This window comes from Pelophylax lessonae, assembly GCF_965119305.1.
Source record: "Pelophylax lessonae genome assembly, chromosome: 7".
NCBI classification, from domain to species: domain Eukaryota; kingdom Metazoa; phylum Chordata; class Amphibia; order Anura; family Ranidae; genus Pelophylax; species Pelophylax lessonae.
The window spans coordinates 194,968,821-194,985,851 of NC_138774.1; the positions used below are offsets into that span (position 1 = coordinate 194,968,821).

At 46.5% G+C, this 17,031-nt stretch overlaps 1 protein-coding gene across 1 annotated transcript in view; it reads left to right on the forward strand.

Annotated features, from left to right (window-relative positions):
- The window catches only part of LOC309560565 (synaptonemal complex central element protein 1-like), a gene marked incomplete at its 5' end in the record, with an annotated part of 145,026 nt that overhangs the window by 16,489 nt on the left and 111,506 nt on the right, over positions 1 to 17,031 (forward strand). Inside the window, one exon of the mRNA XM_082264190.1 lies at positions 8,038 to 8,097. Within this exon, the coding sequence (XP_082120316.1) occupies positions 8,038 to 8,097 (60 nt within the window). The remainder of the gene's footprint in view (positions 1 to 8,037; positions 8,098 to 17,031) is intronic.

The window sequence follows — 17,031 nt, forward strand, 5'->3', positions numbered from 1 at the left end:
AAAGGAGGATGATGATGATGTATCAGGGCAGACACTATCCAGCCTGTGAAGGTAAAGTGAAAATACACAGATTTTTCACAGCGGCTATCCAGTGATTGCTAGAGAGCTGTGACAGGAGAGGGGGTGCAATAAAGCGCTTACAACAACCTCTATTCACAGGTACTGTTAGATGAGATAATAAAAAAAATCATCAGGTAGACTTCTGTGCACATTTCATAAGATACCAATTTGCAGATAGGAAAAAAAAAACCTTCTGCAGCACTCTTATCCACAGCTTGTTTAAAATCTTTAACTTTTTTTGGCACAGCCAGTTATGACGTTATTACTTGCAGAATTCTTCAAGCACATGGCAGTTCCTGGAATTATTAAATAATAATGATAAATGACTACATCTCATGGAAGCAGGTGAACTGTAGTCTTGGCCAGTATTCAGAGAACACAGCCTGTTGGTTCACCAAAGTGCCTCATTCCAGAGTGATGTCACTGATTCCAGTGAATGGATAGGCTGAATATTGCCCGAGCACCCAAAACCTGTGTCACCGAGTTCTGTGTTCTAATTCTATTTTGACAGTTGTCAGTCACCCACATTTTCCATTTCTGCGGGTGAAATGCTGATATATTGCTCTTCTGATAGCTAAAATTATATTCTTGTTCCTCTAGTTCTGGATACACAATTCAGCTGTGCCCTCTAGGCAAATCGCTACATTGTTTGTTGAGGGGGGGGGGGGGGGTTGTACAGTTACTTAGTGATAATGCTGGGAACCTTAGCAAATTTTGTAGGGAAAGATCATTGTAAAACTTTCTACAGCATCCGGTAGATTGAGACCCCGTTCACACTGGGGCGCCTGACAGGTCGCCGTAGGTCGCCTGCCATAGAGAAGATGTGGACCCGTTCTAATAGGAGCGACACAAGTCGCTCCGACTTAGAAAAAGGGTCCGGAGCTTCTTTGGGGCGACCTGGAGCTACCTGCATTGACTTCAATGTTATGAAGTCCGTGCCGGCCGCTCCTGGGGATAGAAACCGATCAGCCATAACATTATGACCACCCACTTAATATTGTGGATGGCCCCCTTTTGCTAAAACAGCCCTGACCCATTGAGGCATGGACACCAAAGTAACATCCACATGAATGGCGAGGACCCAAGGTTTCCCAGCAGAACATTGCCCAAAGCATCGCACTGTCTCTGCCAAATTGCCTTCTTATACCGCATCCTGGTGTCACCTCTTCCCCAGGTAAGTAACACGCCCAGCCATCCACATGATGTAAAAGAAGACCTGATTTATGAGACCAGGCCACCTTCTTCCATTGCTCCGTAGTCCAGTTCTGATGTTCATGTGACCATTGTAGAAGCTTTTGGCTGTGGACATGGGTCATCATGGGCTTCACAGCCCCATACACAACAAACTGCGATGCCCATTTTTTTTCTGCATTCACTACATCAACTTCATGGACAACATGTTCACTTGCTGCCTAATACATCCCACCAATTTTCAGATGCCATTGTAACGATATATTCCCTTTACCTGTCAGTGGTGATAATGTTATGGCTGATCAGTGTGATTGAGATATATAATGTGCTTGTAATAAAGAGATGTATTAGAAATAGAGATGCACTGAAATTTGTGTTTCAAGCCTGCACGGCTGCCAAAGACCCAATCAAAGCCACATTCGGCTCTGATCGGGTCTCCATGTAAAAACCCGGAAGTGATGTTATGACATAACTTCCGGGTACTCGGCGCCAGATTAAAAAAATGACAGCATTCAAAACAGCCAAACTTGGCGTTTTGAATGCTTTCAAGTGCAGAGGAGAGGTTTGGGATATTTTAGATCCCCAGATCCCTCCACAAGAGTACCTGTCAAGTGATAAAAATAAAAATCGGCCGATACTGATATGCAATGGCTAAAATATATCAGTAGCAGCAACAAAAAAACGATATTGGTTGATCACTCATTTACATTTTTGATTGTAACATGTCCAATCACAGCTGATCACAGCGTTACTAGGAAGTGACAGGGCGTGAGTAGAGGAGAGCCAGTAAGCGGCTCTTCTGACGGGGGATCTGCACTGGTATCCATTTCATTGATTATCAGAGCATCAACGATGCCTGTCAGTGCCTCCTCATCAGTGCCCATCATTGCCGCCTATCAGTGTATACTTGCCAACTGTCCCATTTTTGTCGGGACAGTCCCGACAAATAGGAGCCTGTCCCGGGTAATTTACATTGTCCCGGTAAGCGCCCGTTAATCGGGCTGCCTGTTAATACCCGTTACGAGCAGCTAGTGCCCGTAAAAAAAAAATGGTTGCGGGCTGACATCGTAGCTTGTACAAGCTCGGCTGGGCGGGCGCATGCGCAGTTACGTAATGGCGCCGTCTGACGCCATTTTTAAATCAAAGGCACTCGTTCTTGGCAGCGCCTCGCCGGCTGCCACAGCAAAGCAGGGAAGGACCCCTGGAGAGTGAAGACACATTCACAGACATGAAGGTAGGTAGGATGAAAGCAACAATCTTATGTGCAAAAATATCTGCTAAAATGACATGTGAATAAAGTGTGAAATGTGCTCAGGTGTGACCAGACAAAAAATATAATATGTAACTATAAATAAAGTGCAAGGTGTAAATAAGTACCATAAAACCTAATTATACCAGATAGTATAATCGTACTTATTTACACCTTACACTTTATTTATATTTCCATATTCCATGTTTTCTATGGTCACACCTGAGCACATTTCACACTTTAGAATTGCAGGGAATTGTGATGAGAATTTTAAACTTTAGGCAGAAGTAGTGCAGCTGAATGGGAGAATTATTCCAACTCTGCTACTTTGGCCTTAAGTTTTCAATTCCCTTTTCAATTTCCTGTAATTCTTTATTGAGTAGACTCTATAATCTTATAAGTAGACGGAGATTAATTATGCGGAGTGGGGGGGGGCTTCAGGGAAGTGGGTGTGGTAAGTAATTGATAGCTGTGCTGCAAAGTGTCCCTGGAAATTTTTTTCAAATGCTGGCAACTATGAAACATGTGAGGCAAACATAGTTTGCTCCCTCAGTTCAGTCAACTTCCTTTTGCAGCAGGCCAATAAGAAAGGGTGTGGCTTAGTGAAGGGGAGGAGACAAGGCCTTCTGTGAGGTGAAATCAGTCTGAGGAGACTTCCCTGAGGGGAAGATAAAATGGAGGGTGAAGGTAAACCACTTCCTGTAATAGGGACAAGTGTGAAATGACAACACAAAATAGATTTCTGGTTCGCTGAGGTACTGGAAGTCCCAGCATGACTCCAAAGCAGCAGCCACTGTGCCACCTGTAGTCCTCTCACAGGGAATAAGCCACCTAGGGCTGCACTTTTTCTAAAGAAAAATAGCAGCCTTAGGCCCCATTCACTCCCGTACATTGTGCTAATGTGTGTTTTTTCACACTTTTCCTGCACAACAGTATAGGGCAGCAATTCACTTGAATGGACTCCACTACATATGACCAATGTGGCAAAAGAAGTGCCCACACCTCTTTGGACAGTGAGCTTTGAACATTTGTCGTGCAACAAAACACAGGTGACAACCCTAATTGTGCCCTTCATTGGTGTCAGTGAATAAAAAAGTGCTCCAAGAGCCATATTGACTCAAGAAAGCATCTGATCAAACTCAGTTGGATCAGATGCTTTTAACCACTTAAGGACCGGGCCTATTTCTGACACTTATGTTTACAAGTTTAAATCAGGTTTTTTTGCTAGAAAACTACTTAGAACCCCCAAACATTATATTTTTTTTTTTAGCAGAGACCCTAGAGAATAAAATGGAGATCATTGCAATATTTTTTATCACACCGTATTTGCGCAGCCGTCTTCCAAACGCAATTTCTTTGGAAAAAATTCACTTTTTTAATCAAAAAATAAGAAAACAGTAAAGTTAGCCCAATTTTTTTTCTATGAAAAAGATAATGTTACGCCGAGTAAATAGATACCCAACATGTCATGCTTCAAAATTGTGTACGCTTGTGGAATGACGACAAACATTGGTACTTAAAAAAACCCCATAGGCGACACTTTAAAATTTCTACAGGTTACCAGCTTAGAGTTACAGAGAAGGGTCTATGGCTAGAATTATTGTTCTCGCTCTAATGGTCACGGCAATACCTCACATGTGTGGTTTGAACACTGTTTACATATGTGGGCGGGACTTGCGTATGCGTTCGCTTCTGCGCGTGAGGTAACGGGGAAAGGGCGCTTTAATTTTTTTTCCTATTTATTTTATCTATTATTGTTTATTTTTACACAGTTTTTTAAAGAAAAAATGTTTTGATCATTTTTATTCCTATTAGAAGGAATGTAAACATCCCTTGTTATAGAAATAAGCATGATAGGACCTCTTTAATGTGAGATCTGGGGTCAAAAAGACCTCAGACCTCACATATACACTAAAAAAGAAGAAAAAAAAGTAATTTTTTTCATGATGAAAAAAAAAAAATAGCTCTTTAAATCGGTTGCTAGGAGACGATGTTTGATGTCGCTCCGGTCCTCCAAGACCATGGAGACTTCCTGTCTGTGAGGATCGCGAACCGGATAATTTTCCCCGCTGCTGGCGGGTCCAGTAAGCGGGAAAACTACCGGGATGCGGCGGGAGGGAGAAGGGCACCTCTTCCGCTGCATTGTAAGCGTGATCTAGCGGGAAATCAGCCTCTGGGACCACCCTTATGTGAAAGAGGACCGCCCTCCGTTTAAAAAATACCAAGGTTATGGATGCTATCTGCTGCCGTAACCCCGGTATTTAACGTCAAAGTACCAACGTAAATTGACGGCAGGCGGTCCGGAAGTGGTTAAGAGCAGAGGAGAGACCTGGGGTCTAACTGACCCCCGACGTCTCAGTAAAGAGTTTGCGATCACTGCCCGTGCTATCACAAGGGATGTTGGGCATCACTTGTAATTAGGGATGGACCGAACACCCCCCCTGTTCAGTCCGCACCAGAACATCTCGAACAGTGAAAAGTTCTAGAGAACATGCAAACTCTATCAAAGTCTATGGGACACAAACATGAAAAATCAAAAGTCCTAATTTTAAAGGCTTATAAGTTATTGCCATAAAAAGTGTATGGGGACCTGGGTACTGCCCTGGGGGACATGTATCAATGCAATTTATTTTTTATTTTTTTAAAACAATCTTTTTTACAGGAGCAATGATTTTATTGATGCTTAGAGTGGAACAATGAAAATGAAATTATCGTCCCTGGGGGTCCCCTTAGTCTGCCTGTAAAGTGGCACATCTGTACTAGGTATGGAGCCTGCTGCAGCAATACTGACATTTCTAAAGGGAAAAATGTCATTTAAACTTGCTCATGGCTGTAATGTATTGTCGGCTCCCGGCAATACAGATAAAGAAAAAATGAAAAAAAGGTGTGGGGTCCCCTCCAAAATCCATACCAGTCCCTTATCCCTGCCCATGCCAGGCAGACCAAGATTTCCTAAAGATGCCAATGTTAAAGCAGAGTTCCGGCCACGGGGGTGAAATTTAGCTAAAAATACCCCCGGGACAGTGAGGGCTAGTACATTCCATAATGGATAGCCTCTGTACTGTCCTGGGTCGCACTTACCTTTTAGAAGAAATACTTACCTTGAAAATTTCTTCTCCAGCGTTGCCATCTCGGATGTGGGCAGCTGAAGCCAGCGCGTCCTCTTCTGCGTCCTCTTCTGCGTCCTCTTCCGTGTCCTCTTCTCCCAGAATGCGCCTGCACCGGTCCCGCTCGTCACTTCCGGTGCGGGCGCGTCATCCCTCCACAGCTTCTGGGCACTACCAGAAGCTGTTTAGCAGGGAATGAGGCGCCCGCACCGGAAGCGACGAGCGGGGCCGGTGCAGGCGCATTGATTCCTGGGAGCAATGACGTTCAGCTCCCAGGAATGAATGCAAAGAAGAAGTGACGGCGCGGGCCACGGCCGCAGAGGGAGGAAGTGGAAGAAAGGTGAGTATATTTTCTTCAATAACAAGGTAAGTAAACAAAAAAAAAAATCGTCAGGTGACCAAGAGCAAGCGGATGGCCCAAAATTGATTATGTCGATTTTGTGGCCGGAACTCCGCTTTAAAGACAGGGAGCAGTTCAATGCCAAGCTGACCAAGATTTCCCATAGACGCCAGTATTAAAGATAGGGAGTAGTGCCATGTCAAGCTGGCCAAGATTTTCCATAGATGCCAATGAGCACTGAAAGCTGAAAATTGGTCTGGGCAGGAAGGGGGTGAAAGTGCCCTGTATTTAAATGGTTAACGGGAAATCTTTGACATAATTAAAAAAAAAAAAAAAAAAAATGGTGTGGTTTCCCCCCAAAATCTATACCCAAAATCTTTAGGAAATCTTGGTCGGCCTGGGAGGGCACTGCTCGGCCTTGGTCGGCCTGGGAGGGACACAAAACTTGGGGAGCACTTAGAAGGGACCCAGGACTAAAACATATCCATACATTTTAACAGTGGGGTATGCCTGTACACTACACTGACTGCACTAAACTGACTGAACTCATTATCCACTAACTACCTGCCTATTGTCACACACTTTACACGGCTGCCATGTAAGCAGCAGCCATATATTGTGTGGCATGCATCCTGCCTTTGACCAATCATAACTCTGACAGGACTTTGTGCTGTGATTGGCCAAAGCATACAGGTTAGGTGCATGCTTTGGGTAATCATCAGCAATCAATGCACTTCAACAGCGCAGTGCATTATTGAGCGCTCATCTGTGAACACACAAATAATAAAAACAATAAAAGTGTTAAAAAAATGTAAAGAGACAGTGTAAAATCTTTAAAAAAAAAAAAAAATGTAAAGCACCCCTACCCCCCCCCCCCCCCGGCTTGTGCGCAAAGGCAAACACATATGTAAGCGTTGTTTGAACCACATCTGAGATATCACTGTGAATGTTATAGCGAGAGCTCCTCCTGTGTAACTCTAAACTGGTAACCTGTAAAGGCTTTTAGCCACTTGCCCCTCTGAAAGATTTACCCCCCTTCATGACTAGGCCTTTTTTTTGTGATACTGCACTACATTACTTTAACTGGCAATTGCACGGCCATGCAATGCTGTACCCAAATAAAATGTAAGTCCTTTTTCCCCACAAATACAGCTTTCTTTTGATGGTATTTGATTACCTCTGTGTTTTTTATTTTTTGCTCTATAAATAAAAAAGGCCAACAATTTTGAAAAAAAAAATATATACAGTATATATTTTTAACTTTCTGCTATAAAACACATCCAATAAAAAATTTAAAATCTCTAATTTCTTCGTCAGTTTAGGCCATTATGTATTCTGCTACATGTTTTTGGTAAAAAAAAATCCCAATAAGCATATATTGATTGGTTTTCGCAAAAGTTATAGTGTCTACAAACTATGGGATATTTTTATTTTTTACTAGGTACGTGATCTGGCGCAGAGCGGCCGCCCTGCCAAAATATATCTACGGTGGGCGGTCTGCAAGTAGTTAAAACATCACCTATGAAGATTTTTAAGTGCTGTAATTTGTCGCCACTCCACAGGTGTACAAAATTTTAAAGCGTGACTTGTTAGTTATCTATTTAACATCATCTTTATATTTTATCAAACAACTGTGTATTACATTGTGTTTTTGTGCATTAAAATTAATTAAAGTATATTTTTTCCCAAAAAATTACATTTGAAAAACCTTTGCGCAAATACCGTGTGACATAAAAAGTTGCAACAACCAACATTTTATTCTCTGGTGCCTCTGTTAAATCTATATAAATAATGTTTGGGAGTTGTAAGTAATTTTCTAGCAAAAAAATGCAGATTGCAGAGTGAAGTGTCAGATTGGCCCGTTTATTGAAGTGGGTAAAGCTGAACTCCTGCCAACCATATGCATATATATAGCAGTAGGGTGGTATGCTTTGTCACCACACATAAATGCATAATCTGCTGTTGCTGTTCTGTGACTGCCACAGGTATCTCCTGGTCACTGTTTATGGGGAGGTCATCGATATCACATTTTGCTCCATCCTCCTGCCTGTACTGCATGACATTTCTGTCTCTCAAAACTTGTTTTACAGCCAAGAACATGGATCCAAAGGTGGAAGATCTACTGACGAAGATTACCATGACTGTAAAAGGTAATTGGGCTGTGGGAGGGTGCCTATTTAGGCTGTTCTGTTGAGATAGAGAGAAGGAGAGTGGACAATAGTGCCAGCTGGGTTAAAATTCTGTAAACTCAATGTAAGTTTTAGGGGAATGCTTGGATGGGATGGACTGGAGACACACACAAACATGGGTAGAACATAGAAACATCATTGTAGAAATTGAACCAAGGACTTTGGTGATGCAAAGCAACAGTGCTAACCTGTATCTTGCTTTGCTAACCTGCTTTGATTAAGCTAGATTTGCTAACCTGCTTTGGTTTTGAATCTTTGCTGGTTCATCAGGGACCGGCCTATATTCTAACCATATATGGGTAGGCTGAATGTACCCAAGTTGATTGTTCGGATTTTTCGTGTTATAGCTGCTAGTAATAATTACTGCCTTCTCCCAGCAGGGGCGGCTTCCCCCGCCGGGAGAATACAATTGCTCTGTGGTTGGGATTCCCCCATCAACAATGTCTGTATTGATGGCTGCAGGAAAGAAAATCAGTCGGTCAATGACTGACATATATATATATATATATTATGTTATTGCCATGATCAGCTTAGGAAACAGAGACAATTGCTTGGCTCTCTTCAACTATGCATTTACGTATCAAGGATAATACATTATTGTACATATGCTATATATATATATATATATATATATATATATATATATATATATATATATGGTGTGTCCTATTTTATATTAAAGTTGTTCATATTATACAAGATTGATATACAGTGTATCTGGAAAGTATTCACAGCACTTCATTTTTTTCCACATTTTGTTTTGTTACAGCCTTATTTCAAAATGAATTAAATACATTATTTCTCTTTCGTTCACTGACAGACACAGCTTCAATTCTTCAGACCAGTGGGCTTATGCTGCTCTCTCTTCAGGAGTAGGACTAGGCGGAAACCTTTTTGGTTACGCCCCCTGGGGCAGTCCCAGAGGGTATTCCATCACTTCCTGCTGTAGCACTCCACTTTTTTCTGCCTAGTCAGGAGTAAGGACCTGACTCTCTGCTGGGATCTGCGGTCCTAGGCATTTTTTCCTATTTAAATATAATTTTTTATTTTTTTCCTTATTATTTTTGTTCCAGTGTGAACTACAATCAACTGTTCCTGTGTGAACTACAATCAACAGCCGGAGTGCTGGGCGACGCGCTGGATATTCTAGATCCTTACGGTCTTCCCAGTCTGGCCTGCGAGCGCGACCCAACTATTAGCTCCGTGCTAGGTTGCCCGCGACATAGCTCCACTGGACGGGGCCTGACCGGCGACTAAAACAATTTGCGGGGGGTCATATAGCCCTGGTCACGACAACAGTCACGACCAGAGTCGCAGCCTACCTCAGGCCACAGCACCCCCATTCCAAGATGGTGCGGTGGACTGCTGGGAGTGGTGCCCCCCTGGTGTCCGTGGTATGGTGAGTAGTGTCCCCCCTCCTTTCCTGCGGAATTGCTGGGGTGGTTGTGGGCCCCCCCTGGTAGGCCCCTTCTGTGTCCCTCCTCCCCCTTGTGTTTCCCCCTTCTCCTTTGCAGGGTTCCTAAGAGTTTTGCTAGGAGATATCCCTTTGAGGAGTCTCTTCTGAAGAAAATAACGGTTCCACCGTCAGTAGACTCTCAGGTTTCCAGGCTAAATAAGGACACACTTTTGCTGGTGGAGGATACCCCATGGACAAAAGAGCTGATGGTCTGGTCTGGTCTGGTCCGGTACCTGGTTTAATTTTAAGACAGGTGTTTCCTTTCACCTTGTAATCCCAGAACTTAACGGAATGGGCTAAGATTTTGTGTCAGGATCTGGAGGGAAGTCAACACCCTTTTGAGCTGGCAGACCTGGCGGATCAGTTGATCCAAGGGCTACAGTATATTTGTGATGCATCCCTGGATGTGGACCCCTTGGACGACAGGGTTTCTGTGACAGCGGTGATCCTTCGCCGCATGATCTGGTTGAAGTACTGGTCAACTGACCAGGCTTCTAAAAAGGTGCTGACTTATCTTCCTTTTGTAGGTGACCGTCTGTTCGGTGCCTCTATGGAAGAAATCAATAAGGGCCTTACGCGAAGCAAGATTATATTGCTTCAGGCTGCTAAGGGCAAGGAACCTCGCCGTAAGCGGGGTCCCTTCTTTTCGGCTCACAAGTGGCCCTTTTGTCCCGGCTGGCTTGCAGGAAAAGGGCTCGAGATCCACCTGTAACTTTTCGGGAGGCTCCAAGAGACCCTGGAATGGTAAGTCCATAGCAGGCCCTTTTTCGTTCCGCAGACAAGCCTTTCCCAGCCTGAAGGGGCACCCTCACCCGGGTTTGGGGTGGGGGGATGTCTTTGCTTCTTTCTGGATCCGTGGACCATGCTCATTCAGAACAAATGGGTCTACGAACTGGTTCGGTTCGATTACAAGATCGATTTTTCGGTCCTTGCCTCTGGCAAGGTTCTTTCCTTCCAATTTACACCTGTCTCCAGAGTGGCTACAAGGCCTCTACGGAGCAGAGCAGGACCTGTTAGCACAAGAAGTTATTGTGCCGGGTGCAGAGTCCGAAAGTTTCCAAGGTTTTTATTCAAATCTGTTTACAGTTCACAGGAAAGAAGGCAAGGTTTGTCCAATCTTGGATCTCAAGACTCTGAACCACTTTGTGCGGGTTCAGAAATTTCAGAGGGAGTCCATATGCACAGTAGTAGCTTTCCTTCATCAAGGAGATCTGCTGGCTTCTATTGATCTCAAGGACTCTTACCTTTATATTCCAATATATGTCAGGCATCAGCGTTTTGTTTTGTTGTGGGAGTGGGATTACCCTTTGGTCTCATATCAGCTTCTTAAGTGTTCACAAACGTTTTGGGCCCCAGTGTTGGCCTTGTTACAGCAGAAGGGGAATGCGGTACTAGGTTAACTTGATGATCTGCTTCTGCGTGCAGAGTCTTCCTTGGCTCTAGAAGTCGACGTTACGGTGCAAACTCTGCAGGAGTTCGTGTGTACACTGAATTTTCAGAAATCGGCACTGTCTCCATCCACAAAGCTGGACTACTTGGGTCTGATGCTGGATTCAGTGTCAACCCGGGTGTTTCCTCCTCAGACAAAACTTCTCTAGCTACAGGATGCTGTTTGGCACCTGTTTTCCAACCATCGATCATCACTCAGGACATGCATGCAAGTGCTAGGCTTGATGGTCTCCACCTTCGAGGCAGTTCCGTTTGCGCAGTTCCACATTAGACCTTTGTAAAGGGAGATTCTGATCAAATGAAACAAGGATCCGCTGCCATTGGACAATCTGACCCTGTTGAGTCGGAGTTCGAGGGAGTCTCTCCTATGGTGGCTCCGCTCCCCGGGTCTATGTCTGGGAAAATCTTTTCTTCCCCTTTGTTGGACTCTAATCACCACGGATGCCAGTCTGTCTGGATGGGGAGGTGTCTTGGGAGTGTGTTAGGCCAAAGGTGTCTGGACTCGGGAGGAGTCCAGGTTGCCAATCAACATCCTGGAAATTTGGGCGATCAGACTTTGTCTGTTTCAATGGACGGATAGTCTGCAGGGACGCCTTGTGCGGATACAATTGGACATTTTAATGGCTGTAGCATATGTCAATCATCAAGGGGGCACAAAGAGTGCCCTGGCGGCCTGGGAAGTGGCCGGCATCTTGAGGTGGGCAGAATGATATGTTCCGGCTCTCTCTGCTGTGCACATTCCAGGGGTAGAGAATTGGCAAGCGAACTATCTCAGTCAGCAGACGTTGGATCCGGGAGAATGGTCTCTTCAACCGGAGGGATTTCATCAACTGTGTCTTCGGTGGGGGACCCCGATGTGGACCTGCTGGCTTCCCGTCCCAACAGGAAGGTGCAGAGGTGGTTCCTTGGGGTCAGTATCGTCTGATTTATGCCTTTCCTCTAATACAACTTCTGTCGTGACTGCTACGCAGAATCGAGGTAGAAGGAATTCCAGTCATTCTGGTGGCACCAGACTGGCCTCAGTGGTCTTGGTACGCAGGCCTGGTAAGGCTGGTAGCAGATGTTCTTGGAAACTTCCTCTCAGAGAAAGTCTTCTGTCTCAGGGACCAATCTTCCATCCTTCTTTACGGTCACTGGCTTTAACTGCCTGGCTATTGAAAGCCAGGTGCTGAAAGACAGAGGGCTGTTGGAGTCAGTGATTCTTACGTTGTTGAAGGATACGAAATCTACTTCCAGGAAGGTTTATTATCGAGTTTGGAAGGCGTACATTACTTGGTGTGAGTCGCGGGGGGTTTCTCCCTGCTCCTTTTATGTGTCTCGCCTGTTGGAGTTTCTACAATTGGGTGTTGATCAATGATTGGCTCTCGGCGCCATCAAGGGCCAAATTTCCGCCTTGGCTATTTTTTTTCCAAAGGCTGTTGGCGGCGAAGTCCTTGGTTCACACTTTTGTGCAGGGAGTTTGCCATCTGGCTCCTCCGTTGCGATCCCTGGTACCTCCCTGGGACCTCAATTTGGTTATTTCGGTGCTTCAAAAGCCTCTCTTTGAAAATATTTGAAAAATTCCACTGCTCACTCTGTCGCAGAAGGTGGCTTTCTGAGTAGCTACAGTATCTCACAAAAGTGAGTACACCCCCTCACATTTTTATAAATATTTTATTATATCTTTTCATGTAACAACACTGAAGAAATTACACTTTGCTAAACTAGCTTGGCCCATCTTGCCATCCCCCCCCCCCCCGGTGTCATGTGACTCGTTAGTGTTACAAGGTCTCAGGGGTCTCAGGTCTCTGTGAATGGGGAGCAGGTGTGAATGGGGAGCAGGTGTGTTGAATTTGGTTTTATCGCTCTCACTCTCTTATTGTCAGGGACATAGAAGCCGCCGTGCGGCCATCGATCTTTCCAGGCGAGTGCGCATGCGCGGGAGTGTGGTTGCGCGTACACGCAGACGTGTCGGCGCAGAACGCGTGCGTCATGGCGTACACCGCACCAATCCAGCCTCTTCTTAAGGACCGTTCACACCGCCATCCGGTGCTGGATTATCGACAGCTTCCTGTACCTTTGCCCTGTGATTGTTTCCTGCTTCCTTGTTGTGACCCAGCTTGCCTTCTGACCTGTTGATCTCGCTCCTGTGCTTTGACCTCTGGCTCGTCTGACCATCCCTACTCTTGCTGCTCCTTCTGCCTGATTACTTGTGTACCGACCCCGGCTTGCTCAACGGACCTGCTTCTGCTAAACCCCCTGGCCACGGCACCCCGGCTTGTTTAACTAGCAGCTTGCTGTTACTTCGGACTGACTACAGGTGTATGACCCCCGGCCTGGCATTCACTACCGCACTGCTTGTTTCTATTGGAGTTACTAGAAGTGAACCCGGATATTCTTCTCAGCCATCCACCTACACTCCACAAGCATCCAGTGCTACTTGGGTCGCGTCACCTCCTGTCTCACTTCCAGGGGTGATTTGCACCGAGCTGCAAGGGAAGCCCTCTCAGCACTTCGGCCTCCACCAAGAGATCTGACACTTATACTGGTCACTGGAAGTTCAACATGGCACCTCATGGCAAAGAACTCTCTGAGGATCTGAAAAAAAGAATTGTTTCTCTACATAAAGATGACCTAGGCTATAAGAAGATTGCCAAGACCCTGAAATTGAGCTGCAGCACTGTGGCCAAGACCATACAGTGGTTTAACAGGACAGGTTCCACTCTGAACAGGCTTTGCCATGGTCGACTAAAGAAGTTGAGTACACATGCTCAGGTGTCATATCCAGAGGTTGTCTTTGGGAAATAGATATATGAGTGCTGCCAGCATTGCTGCAGAGGTTGAAGGGGTGGGGGGGTCAGCCTGTCAGTGCTCAGACCATACGCCGGAAACTGCATCAAATTGGTCTGCATGGCTGTCGTCCCAGAAGGAAGCCTCTTCTAAAGATGATATACAAGAAAGCCCGCAAACAGTTTGCTGACGTCAAGCAGACTAAAGATTACTGGAACCATGTCCTGTGGTCTGATGAGACCAAAATAAACTTATTTGGTTCAGATGGTGTCAAGCGTGCGTAGCGACAACCAGGTGAGGAGTACAAAGACAAGTGTGTCTTGCCTACAGTCAGGCATGGTGGTGGAGTGTTATGGTCTGGGGCTGAATGAGTGCTACTGGCACTGAGGAGCTACAGTTTTTTGAGGGAAGCATGAATGCCAACATGTACTGTGACATACTGAAGCAGAGCATGATCCCCTCCCATCAGAGACTGGGCTGCAGGGCAGCATTCCAACATGTTAAGGACCCCAAACACACCACCAAGGTGACCACTGCCTTGCTAAAGAAGCTAAGGGTAAAGGTGATGGACTGGCCAAGCATGTCTCCACACCTAAACCCTATTGAGCATCTGTGGGGCATCCTCAAACAGAAGGTGGAGGAGCGCAAGGTCTCTAACATCCACCAGCTCCGTGATGTCGTCATGGAGGAGTGGAAGAGGACTCCAGTGGCAACCTGTGAAGCCCTGGTGAACTCCATGCCCAAGAGGGTTAAGGCAGTGCTGGAAAATAATGGTGGCTACACAAAATATTCACACTTTGGGCTCAATTTGGAAATTTTAACTTAGGGGTGTACTCACTTTTGTTGCCAGCAGTTTAGACATTAATGGCTGTGTGTTGAGTTATTTTGAGGGCACAGCAAATTTACACTGTTATGCAAGCTATACACTCACTACTTTACAATGTAGCAAAGTGTAATTTCTTCAGTGTTGTCACATGAAGAGATATAATACAATATTTACAAAAATGTGAGGGGTATACTCACTTTTGTGAGATACTGTATTACTTCCGCACATCGCCTGTCGGAGTTGACTGCGTTGTCCTGTCGGTCACCTTACTTGGTGATTCATAGGGACCAGGCAAGTTAGGCAGCCGCCTAGGGCGCACTGCCGCCTAGGGCGTCTGGCCACTGGTTTGCCCACTCAGTCTCAGCCTCCCTCTCCAAGTCCCGCCGCCTTTGCTGTGTAGCCGCTCTGTTCACTGAGTGAAGGGGCGCCACGGCAGCACTGAAGGACCGAACTGACATCCGAGTCCTGACACTTACAGTGAAAGAACAGAGGCTGCCCGTGCCTCTATGATCAGGTAAGTGATGGGGGAGGGTGCTCTGACAGTGGAAGTTTCCCTGCAGATGGGACAGGTCCTCTCTAGTCCTGGGCTCTCATGGAGGGAGATGGTAGGGTTGGGGGGGGGGGGATTAGGTGTCCGCATTCTCCGGCCATACAAAGGATCGGGGGCGGGTCGCTCGTGCAGGGGGTGTCACATCCAGGAGAAGGTCAGAAGGCAGAGAGAGAGAGAGCCGGTCACATCTACAGCACAGCCTGCTATGGGGGATCCGTGATCCCGGCACACCGGCCATGGAGAAGAAGAGTGCGGATGATGACTGTGAGGACTCGGGAGCGGAGACCGGGGGGTGAGTGTTTATTATCTGCATCCTCCCATCTACAGGACGGTACCAAGTCACTACAGGTCCTCTTATATCAGAGACTACGGCTCACCCACTGCATGGTGACATGACAGACAGGTCACAGTCTGTGACCTGTCTGTCTCTCTGAGACTCTCTGGTGCCAGTCCAGAGCTTTAGAAGGAGTGATCGTCCTTCCCTGTTCCCTCCCATGATCCATGTGAAGACCAGTTACTACAGCCAGCCAGCTCTGCTCTGTCCTTCTCCCCTCCCCTTTATCCAGCAGCAGAGCAGACTCACGTATCTAATCAGTGGAGCTTCGGGGGTCGGTACCTGGAGGTGTGTGTGAGACAGAGATGGAGAAGCATGGCTGCCTAACTTTCCTTGTGCCTGGAGAGAGAGAACCATTGGCAGCAGAGCCGAGCCCTGGTAGTAGGTGAATAATGAAAACACACATTGTGATCTCTCAAATGTGTGATGTTATCCCCCCCCCCTCCTACCCCCTCTCCCCCCTCCTCCCCCTACTCCTCTCCCCCCCTCCTCCTCCTCTCCCCCCCTCCTCCTCTATCCCCCCTCCTTCTCCTCTTCCCCTCCTCTCCTTCCCACTCCTCCTCTCCCCCCTCCTCCTCTCCCCCCTCTTCCTCCTCTTCCCCCCCTCTCCTCCTCCTCCCCCCTCCTCTCCCCCCTCCTCCTCTCCCTCCTCCTCCCCCCTCCTCCTTCTCCTCCTCTCCCCCCCTCCTCCTCTCCCCCCCCCTCCTCTTGCCCCCTCATCCTCCTCTTGCCCCCTCTTCCTCCTCTTGCCCCCTCTTCCTCTCCCACCTTCTCCTCTCCCCCCCCCCCGCCACCCAAAGCTCCATCCCCACCACCTCTATCATATTCATGGGCAAGGTGAAGGGGGTGGAGTCAGGAGCGGAGCCAAGGGGGCGGCAAAATAATGTTTCGCCTAGGGTGTCAAAAATCCTTGCACCGACCCTGATAGGGACAAAGTGGTGTTGCGATCCTGTCAGGCGTTCCTTCCTAAGGTTGTCTCAGTGTTTCATTTGAATGAAGACATTGTGCTAACGTCCCTATGTCCTAAGCCTACACATCCTAAGGAAATTGCCTTGTATTCTTTAGATGTGGTAAGGGTGATTCGGGTTTACCTGGCGGTGACTGAACTGATTTAGAAAATATGATTCTTTGTTTGTTCTTACGAATGGACCTCGTAAGGGGAAGGCCGCATCTGCTGCGACCATTTCCATTTGGATCAGGCAGACGGTGGTGTAGGCCTACTATATTAAGGGTCAGGTTCCTCCTTTCCCTGTTAAAGCGCATTCTACAAGGGCGCTTAGTGCCTCCTGGGCCTTCCGTCATCAGGTGTCAGTGGTTCAGGTGTGCAAGGCGGCTACGTGGTTGTCTGTACACACATTCACAAAATTTTATAAGGTGTATGTACTTGCATCTTCGGATGCAGCGTTTGGCCGCAAAACTTTGCAGGCTGTGGTTGCAGAGGCTTCCGCTTCTTAAAGGTGAACATTTTTTACTGCTGGTGAGCTCCAGTTGTTACCTGGTTGGCTATGTTT